The following is a 9,929-nucleotide window of genomic DNA, read 5'->3' on the forward strand; positions in this document are numbered from 1 at the left end:
GGATATTGATGAATGGATCCTGTCCAGTGCCTACAGGGCCGGATAGATATTGTTTGGTATGATGAATGGATCCTGTCCTGTGCCTATGAACTGGTCAATGGATACTGTCCTGACCACCGTCGAGATCGATATCTGCTCCGAGATTACATGTAAGGAAGTACTGATTGAACCCTCCTTGACCCAGGGTAGTTTCACCTTCTTAATAGATAGGAGAGGGATATTGTAAAAGACAACTGTAAGGAAACTGTTGGACGAACCGCGAATAAAGTACGGTTTCCATTTTGTTCAATTTCGCACTTTCTGTACACTCGCAAAGTAGGACACTAGATAAAGTTATACATTCATACGGAATACAGAATGGCGGCAAAATTATGATTATATATGATACAGTGTGATGTTAATAAGTCTGTAAAACTCTCCGAAAGTGACTGTATTGTCTTCAGGGGCCGCGGTCCCGATAAAGGGACATAAACTTTAACCTCGACATTCTCGAAAGGTTATCGCGACCTCTTCATAAATATCCAATTACACCTGGGTAGCTGAGGTGTGCATACATCGGAGATTGCTCAGGTTTAAACACTTTAACACTGCCTTGATATACTAGTATATGTGTGATCATGGAGTACGAAGATGTACTGCGACAGTACCTCGGTGAGTTCGGCAGGTACCAGAAACTGGCAGCTCTGCTCATCGTCCTGGTCGGTCCGTCTGTCGGGGCAACCATGTTCGCCCAGGCTTTCCTAGCGGCCACACCGGCGCACCACTGCCGCCTCTACCAGAACGACTCCTCGGCGATGTACGGCCACCCTTCCGAGAGGCTCAACTTGAGCGTTCCCATGGAAAACGTGGACGGCACGTGGAGGTACAGCTCTTGTCTGATGTACAATGGACCTGGTGGAACATCCGCGGGGAGTAACCAAACAGTACGATGTCGCGACGGTTGGGAGTACGACCAGAGCGTGTATCGCAGCACTGTTGTTACAGACGTAAGTAAGCTGCCCACGATTAGTAAACAGTGAAGTGGCCAGGTAAAAGTATAGAAACGTGATAAGTTAGCATTGCCACAATTACAAGCGTACTGGCCACCAACCATAAAAGAACTGCATTTCTGTCCAAGACATTTTGTTTTCGAGATCGACGCAGAAATAGTTTCTCACAGCAGGTTTCAAAATCTATCCAGGTGGGTTATACCTTGTGTATGTTTAATATGTTATAACCTGGATGTCTAGATTTCATCGTGGAAACACAGCACATTATTCGGTGGCGTCCTACAAAAATTGATAAAGTATCTGGTAGTTAGTAACATTTCACTTTCCTGTACATTTCGTTTATTTTCAAGTACTTAACGTTAGCTGTATGTGTAGTTTGGCTGCATTATTGTTTTAAGATAGCTCTAATCATATGTGCAATGGTTATCTGTAGCTTTGACAGGTCTCTCAGTGTGATATAACCAGCTGCTGCCGCGCCGCGTGCTGGCAGAGCTGATGTGTTAAGCCGAAGAGCGGTTATACAGGTTTTATAGATACAGATACAGAACATATGCATATGTGTACTGCACACTATGTTATTACATGTTATAGTATGTACATCTTCACAAATAGCCAAATGATTTCTTGTGCTGAGAAGTTACAAATTTGTAATTTGTAATTTGCCTTCTTCCAGTACGACTTGGTGTGTGAGAGACACTGGTTTAAGGAACTGGGACAGTCCATCTTCATGGTGGGGGTGAGCGCTGGGGGACTCATCTCAGGAATGACATCAGACAGGTACACAATCGTTATCGTGGTAGGAATGAAAGGGAACAGGAATCCATGGTCTCCTTTTGGATAAACAAACGCAAATGACCAGAGAGTTTACATAACTCAAGACGTGCAAGGGTATTTGGAAGGAAACAGGAACACATTGTTTCGACAAGTCTAGTAAATAGTCTCCTTGTGGACAAACAAACACACATTACCAGAGAGTTTACATCAAGGGCATTTGGAAGAAAACAGGAATCCATTGTTTCAACTCGTCTGGTATAAATACTCTCCTTGTGGATAAACAAACGTACATGACCAGAGAGTTTACATAACTCAAGTACAAGGGCATTTGAGACCGATCCCCTGCAACGTTAACTTGGCATTGTCAACTACCAACTTCGATATGCCGAAATGAAATGACAATTTTTATCATATACAGCTTTGTAGTATCGATACACGTCAGCTGCTGGATGCAATACGAGTCGATACATTCATTCTCCGAAAGCAGGCCATCAGCACGTACAGAAAGTTTGAATCACAAGTACATATCTGCATATGGACATGTCTACTTACGTCTTTGGTATAAATTAACGAATGGTCATGGATATCTGTCCTTGGGGTTTCGTTTGTACTCAGCATTTGGTCTGAGTACATTGATCATACAACTTTAACAGAGTTCATTGGCCGGGCATGTGTTGATTGTTCTGAGGCATATTTCTGTCCTGTTTATCACTCTCAAGACCGGTGCAATGGCCTAGTGGGTTGAGTGTTCGCCTTGCATTCGGTAGGTCGTGAGTTCGATCCCCGGTCGAGTCATGCCAAAGACTTTAAAAATGGTACATGCTGCTTTCTCTGCTTAGCACTCAGCATTCGGGAAAGAATATGGAAGTTGAACACACATCACTACCAGTGGACTAGCCCCCTGCTGTAGTGATTGCGTTGTGTGGACCAGGACTAAGGAAACAGAGATGGGCACCGCCCTATGGGCCATCAGGCGCGGGAAGGGTTTAACTTTAACTAACATTAAGCGGAGTTCTTTGTACTCACGGTCACGGTCACGGTCACTGAGGTCATTCGACAGAGACAGAGACATTGACCGTGGTGTATTGATTGTCCCCGGGCCCGGGCACGTTTCTGCCCTGTCTATGATAACTATCTGATTATTGTTGCCTAGCTTAGGCCTGAGGCTTTATCATCGCGCAGCCTGATTAATCTCAAATCCAGACAGACCCTGTATGTCGTTTGTAACTATATTGTCCGTGCTCCAGTCATGCACATCACTGAGGCAGAAAACGCTGAAAAATTGCACAAAATAAGGCATCGAGAACATCTAACATACATTCTCATAATTCCACCAGGTGCCATTATACCGCCACCTCATATAACGTAGTTATAGAGGCCTTGCCAAGATTGTCTTTAACACCTAAATATCTGAATTGTATTATATTTAGGATATTTAACATTCTGTGTTCAAAACAATCTCGGGAAGACTAACGTTTTTTCTGCCGTATTATGGCACATGGTGGAATTATGATAGTCGATGTTACTTAGAGATCACTGTCAATTTCGCTGTCGACCGTCTAGTTTAACTAAAACAGTCTACCTGAAACCAGTCAATGAAAGCAATCGCACTATTTTCTGTGTTTTGTCAGATTTGGGCGCCGCCCCACAGTTGTAGCCTGTATCGTGCTGCAGATGGGTTCAGGACTGGCTGCTGCCTTCACCACAGATTACGTCATCTTCCTGGTTCTCCGCCTGCTTGCCGGCGGGGCTGCCAACGGTCTCTTCTACGTCGGTTTAACCCTAGGTACAGGTTTGATTCTCATCTCACCTCGTTAGGCTTACGTCACATTTCCTACCGGTACCCGGGGCCCGGCCGGGCTGTTTGTGGAAACGAAAAATTAAACTTTATGCCAATGAATATATACAGGGAATCGTTTTTGGTCCGTTTTGTGTTTTGTTGCATTTTATATCGAATTTTCTCCCCAAACTACCCGGCCGGGCACCTTTGTGGAAGTGTGACCTTAGACATTTGAGTATTTTCAGACATAAAGCAGGTAAATCAGTGTACAAAGTCATATTGCACCAGACGTTCACAAAATGGTGGCATTCGCTGTTATTTGGCGTAAGTAGGTCAAATGTTCACCTAAAATTGCGATTTTAAAATATGTTGTTAAGAATCCCCAATCGCAGTAAAATGACACAAAGCTCTTTTCGATGATTTTTGTACTCGTTGTACATTGGTTAACATGCAAGTGGAAACACTGCGACCGCTTTATCACTGCGATAAAGTTTTTTTATCCATCTTATGTATCTGATTAGAGCCGAAACTGAGAACATTCCGGGCGCGGCCATCCATTTTGTTTGTAGAGGTCACGCATTTCCCAGTGCACTGTGTGACCGCAATAGAAAATTTGGCGCAAATTCGAATGGCTGGTGGAAGTTAGAACAATTAAGGAGTCAATGAGTCATACAATTGCAACCTTTGACAAAAAAATGTCTTCCCATATTTGATCTGTAGCCATAGAAGTCATCGGCTCCTCCAAGCGGAATGTGGTGGGAATGACAATTTCGTTGAGCTGGGCCGTTGGAGGTGTGTTCCTCGGAGGTCTTGCGTACTTCTTGCGTGATTGGTGGAGTCTCCAGCTGGCCTTGGCAGTTATGTCTGCGCCGCTCCTCTCGTACTGGTGGTATGTTTTACCTGGAACCGTTGTAACTTGTAACAGAAGGGGCTCTATCACAAATTTGTTGAAGGTGCTCCTCCATGCAGGTTGCTCGTGCAGCCCACCAGCTCCAGTACTTATGAATGTAAACACATGGTTCACATCACTTCAAGAAATGTTTAGACCTCTATGGAGAGTTTTTGCGAGCTCCACACAGCTAGCTCCACGGGTCACAGGTTGTTTCGCAACAATGTCAGTTCGAAAACGTCAGTCCGCAACAAGGTAAGTCGTTTCGCAACAAGGTACAAGTCGTTCGCAACATTTGAATGTTATTACTCTTGATAGCCTAATAGTATTAGAAATTGTATTCCTAACATAATTATACTCCTACCGCGTAAAAATCTTACCGGGTGCGAAAGACAACCCCGGCGGCACAGGACCATGGGGCCGCATGGACCTGACAGCCCGATGATTTTCATACGCCGGGCGGTACAGTTTCATACGCGGCGTGCACAGGGATCGTAGGGCCTGGGGATTAAAAATGTATTTATTTCAATACGTGGATCTGCTTAGCGTATAGATTGTGGTACTCGACCATTTACCCGATGAGAGCCCGATGATATTTTTATACGCCGGGCGATGCAGTTTCATACGCCGGGCGATGCAGTTTCATACGCCGGGCGGTACAGTTTCATACGTCCGGCGTAACAATTGTGTAAGGGATACGATTTCTAATACTATTAGGCTATCAAGATTAATAGCATTCAAATATTGCGAAACGACATGTACCTTGTTGCGAAACGACTTACCTTGTTGCCAACTGATGTTTGCGACATTGTTGCGAAACAACCTGTTACCGCTCCACGTAGCATGAATGCATACACAAGGTTCTCGTCACCTTCAACATATTGGGGGAGCTCTATTGAGATCTCATAAAGGACAGACATACCCCGCAGTGACCTGAGAGAGCACCTCCACGCGCTATGAACGTTAACATATGATTCGCGACACCTTCAACAAATTGGTGGTAGAGCTCTATGGAGATCTCGTAAAGGACAAACATACCGCACAATGTTTACATTCAAGGCGCGCATAGAGCTGCTCGCTGTTAACTGTCCCATTGCATTGTATCATGTGCAATATTTCTAACCGATTCTTTGCTTAATAATTTGTGATCAAAACGAAATTTCCATTAAACGTGCCCAACAAGAGTTATCTTTCTTTAAACTGCCACCTGTAGGCTTCTTCCGGAATCGCCAAGATGGCTTCTGAGCAACAACAGAACCGAACAAGCCAAAATCAGCCTCCAGAAAGCAGCTAAGTTCAACAGGGTCACCATACCAGATGAGGTTTACGAAAAAGTCACTAAACCGAAGGACAAAGAACCTGGGGAAAAGTCAAAGTACAACCTGATTGACCTGTTCCGGGGTCCTGGTCTGAGGATGATCACAGTAACCATGTCTTCAGTCTGGTAAGACTTACATTATACATATACTATTAGAACCAGTAACATGAATTTTCTTTAATTCAGCATTTTCTAACAATACGCACTTGACAGCAAACTGATGGTTTGTACGAACATAGGTTCCTCTGAAGCTGGTGACTTCAATATGTCGAACACTACGAATACGATATCTGAAGTCAGACATTGCGACACAGGGTTGCCATACGTATTCAAACAAAAAAGCTTCTGAAAAAAGCTGCCCGGTGCGTATTTTGGGAAAAGCCTGGATGTTAAACAAAATCACATGAGTTTTTAAACATCGAATTACTGAATTGGTCTGTCGTCTATTGAAAAAAACATTACATGAGATTTGTCTAACATAGAAAAAAAAATGTTACAAGTGGGTTTCGAACCTACGATCCACGGCTGCAAAAGCAAATCGCAATATCCACCCAGCGCGTTCACCGCTAGGCCTCGGAAGCTGATTAAGTAATCGAGCGTACAGAAGGGCTTTAACAAGAGAAGGGTTGAACGGTCGAAGGGTTGAACGGTCGAAGGGTTGAACGGTTGAAGGGTTGAACCATTGAAGGGTTGAACCAACCGCTTCTCTGGGCACAAAACCCGGTGCTACGCACCGGGAAAAATTGTAATCATAAAGGATACTGGTCTTTTTCTCAGAAAATGTGCACAAATTATACGTGAACAGGTCATAGTTTATACGTCTTGTGTGTTTGCTAGGTTTGCCACTGTGGCTGTGTACTACGCCTTGATCATTGGTTCTGCTGACCTTGCCGGTGACCCCTACTCGAACTTCGTCCTGGGCGCCCTGCTGGAGATCGGGCTGTCCCTGGTGGGCTTGGTTGCCATGGAGAAGTGGGGGAGGAGGCCTGTGGTTGGTGGATTTCTGTTTCTGTCAGGAGCCGCCTGTCTGGCAGTAGCAGCAACACCAACAGGTGGGTGAAATGGTGAGTCCACGTTGCAAGAATCTAATTTTTTTGCTTGGAATGTATCCACGTCGTGCTCCCATGTATCAATCCTGAGCTTCAAGTCAATCCATCGATCCGAAGAGACATAAATCATAGTTGACTATTTTCGACCGTCTTTTTTTGGAGAATATCCAGCAAAATGTCTTTTTACCCAATGCTCAGTATTTCGGAAATACTGGCATTCTCTAAAAAGACGTCAACTTTAGCATGAAAGTTCATCTGAAAGTTATATACATTATAGAAAAAAATTGCCAACACTTCACTTCCAATACTGAATTAAACTGTAGCCCACCGACCCACACTCAACAGAGACGGGGGGTGACATAGACTTTCTGATACTTATGACCCCCTCCTGCAAAAGTGGTGTGTTCCTGACGTCACTGCCTGAGATAATGAGGGTCATTCTGTGAACGAGGTCGACGGAAATTGACCGAAAATTTAGAGGGGTAAGTCCCTATAGTTTAATTAAGTGTTGGAAGTAAATTTAAAGTGTTTGCAATTTTTTTTCTATGACGTCAACTTTAATTTGATTTTTGTCACTTCGGATCGATGGATTGACTTCAAACTCAGCATTGACAATACATGGGAGCACAACGTGGATATAGTCCAAGCAAAAAATATGAAATTCGTGCAACGCGGAATTCTCCAGAGTGGATGTGGGCATTCGCTAAAATGACCATGCGTAATTAGGTCCTATGATTGCATGTGAGATTGATACACATAATATAGTTTTCTTTTAAACAGCTTATCGAACGTGAGCATGGGGAGGGGCGACCACGCGTTATTTTCTTCCTCTTTGCAGAACATGACTTGTGGCATAGGTAGACACATCTTCCGAAACCCTCTTTAAACGTTTCCACTTCTCTTGTTCGGGCAACTCTCCATTGCAGGATGATAGATATGTAGTGATGTGTTATTGTGTTACAGAAAGACAGGATGTTATCCGGTACATCTCCCTGCTCGGTCGGTGTGCCATCGGCGTCGCCTTCACAACCCTGACCGTGTACTCCCCGGAGGTCTTCCCCACCGTAGTCAGGTAGGGCGGTCTGGTCGTCAATTGTGCATGCGACAAAATTGTGGATTGTGCATGAAACAAAATGGTTCAGCAACCCTCTCTCTGCACTTTGCTTTCTCACTTCAACGACTCCTATACAGGTACTATATACCAGTTTCATATTCCTACTATCCAAGTTTGTGTTCCAAATTTCGTCGTATTCGTGTCTACGAAATGGTGAAGCGTTGACGACTTTATTAACTCTATTTTGCTTCAGGACGATGGGTGTTGGCGTGGCCAACATGTCGTCCCGGGTAGGCGGCATCCTGTCCCCGTTCGTGTCCCTGCTGGCGGACGTGTGGCCGCCCCTCCCCATGCTCACGTTCGGGATACTCTGCACTCTCGGCGGTGCCGGAGTCTTCAGTCTTCCCGAGACGTTCGGTATCCCTCTGCCGGATACACTTGAAGACGGCGAGAAGTTGGGAAGGTAGCATTTTGGATAAGAACACTCGTCGTATTTGGTTAAACCAGAATTTCTTAATCAATTTCTATTGTTTGCTTTCTTTGACATGTTGCTCATCTTGCACTCTCACAATTGTCTCCACAGGAGGCAGCAAACAAAGATTGGCACAACAGAAAAGAGAACCAAACCCAACAGCAACCGTGACCTCGACTATATCGGACCTGTTGTTGTTAGTGGCCACATCATCTGGGACAATTGCTCTTTCTATCATACATGAATTCTAAAACACCCGTATCTACCGCCCTATTCAGGCACAACGTCTAAGTGTCGAAACGACTTTCAGAGTGCAGAGCGCGCCGGAATAAAATATATAACAGATGACAACACAGGGGGCTGGTATGGGCTTAGTCATAGTAGGTACGATAAATACATTGAAATATTGGCGTATATGGCATGTATAGGTCATGCAGATGACAACACAGGGGGCTGGTATGGGCTTAGTCATAGTAGGTACGATAAATACATTGAAATATTGGCGTATATGGCATGTATAGGTCATGCTTGTTGGTGTTTATGTTCGAGAAATGATGCAGAACGTTTAAAGCTATTCTAGTTCATAAAACCATATCATATTTGCACCAAAAACAAGGAAAGGTGAACTAACTTTATTGTATAGTTCTAGAGTTGACACCGACACATTTGACATGTATGGTTGTGCATCAGAAGGGTGTAATGACTCGCGGATGGGGTCATTAACGCCAACCAGCTCGTAATTGTGTAAACACAGGCTGTCAGTCCTCCAACTCGAAATCAACAAACAAGCGTGAGGACAGGGACACCTGTGGGGCAAGGGGCGGGGACAGGTCGAGGAAGAGCACAGGCACACAGGTAGTGAGGATTTAAAAAAAACACCAAAACGTTTGAAGTACTGTAGTTAAACAGAAATCTCTCTACCAGACCTCACAATCCACTAAATACGCAGAAATTGACCAAAATGCATAGACATGTGAACAGTTGAGCATAATGATTTTATCTTGTTGATTGATGGGAAAGTGTGTGTTGTAGCAAAGGTAAAAGGACAGTGTAGTTAAGCACTAAATTGCAACAGAATTATGACAAAATACGATTTAATGTGATGTGAGCAAGCTTGTAAGAGTCTCTGAAGCAATGATTGTATCAACTGCTGTACGACCAAATTAGACATATTACGGGGGAAAATTGCTGCACATACGACAGCGGTGGGCGACCAAGTCCGCGGGCGTACGATGTCCTTTTAGTGGGACAGTATCATTTTTAATGACAGTAAAGGGGGCGTTGTCAGCAGACAATGGGAAAAGTTACTTAAAGGTAACTGATAGCCTTCATAGTGCAAGACGATGACATGTTAGTGTTAAAGTTGTAATTTACGAGCAAGTACGAAAAGCTTGTAAAGTATGTCTGATGGTGAAGCAATGACAACAAATTTCTGATAAAGTAACAATATGTCAGTTTTGAGTTATTGTAATTCTCTAAGGTACCATGCCTCCAGCTCTTCTTCACTTGATATGGAAATAGATGATGCGCATAATATTGTGCTACTGCTTGATGATCTGTCAATTAAAAGGATAAAGGAAATCCTTTTTGAGACATTGGGTTAT

The 9,929-nt window shown here is 43.9% G+C and overlaps 1 protein-coding gene across 1 annotated transcript; it reads left to right on the forward strand.

Moving 5' to 3' along the window:
- Positions 1 to 593: 593 nt before the first annotated feature.
- On the forward strand, positions 594 to 8,747 carry LOC118421763 (organic cation transporter protein-like). Its single transcript, XM_035829265.1, has 9 exons — positions 594 to 986; positions 1,663 to 1,766; positions 3,395 to 3,549; positions 4,264 to 4,432; positions 5,646 to 5,876; positions 6,588 to 6,802; positions 7,763 to 7,871; positions 8,107 to 8,316; positions 8,437 to 8,747. The coding sequence occupies exons 1-9, from the start codon at positions 618 to 620 to the stop codon at positions 8,567 to 8,569; spliced, it is 1,695 nt and encodes a 564-aa protein (XP_035685158.1). The 5' UTR covers positions 594 to 617; the 3' UTR covers positions 8,570 to 8,747.
- Positions 8,748 to 9,929: the final 1,182 nt, after the last annotated feature.

Source organism: Branchiostoma floridae, chromosome 8 (genome assembly GCF_000003815.2).
Source record: "Branchiostoma floridae strain S238N-H82 chromosome 8, Bfl_VNyyK, whole genome shotgun sequence".
NCBI classification, from domain to species: Eukaryota; Metazoa; Chordata; class Leptocardii; order Amphioxiformes; family Branchiostomatidae; genus Branchiostoma; species Branchiostoma floridae.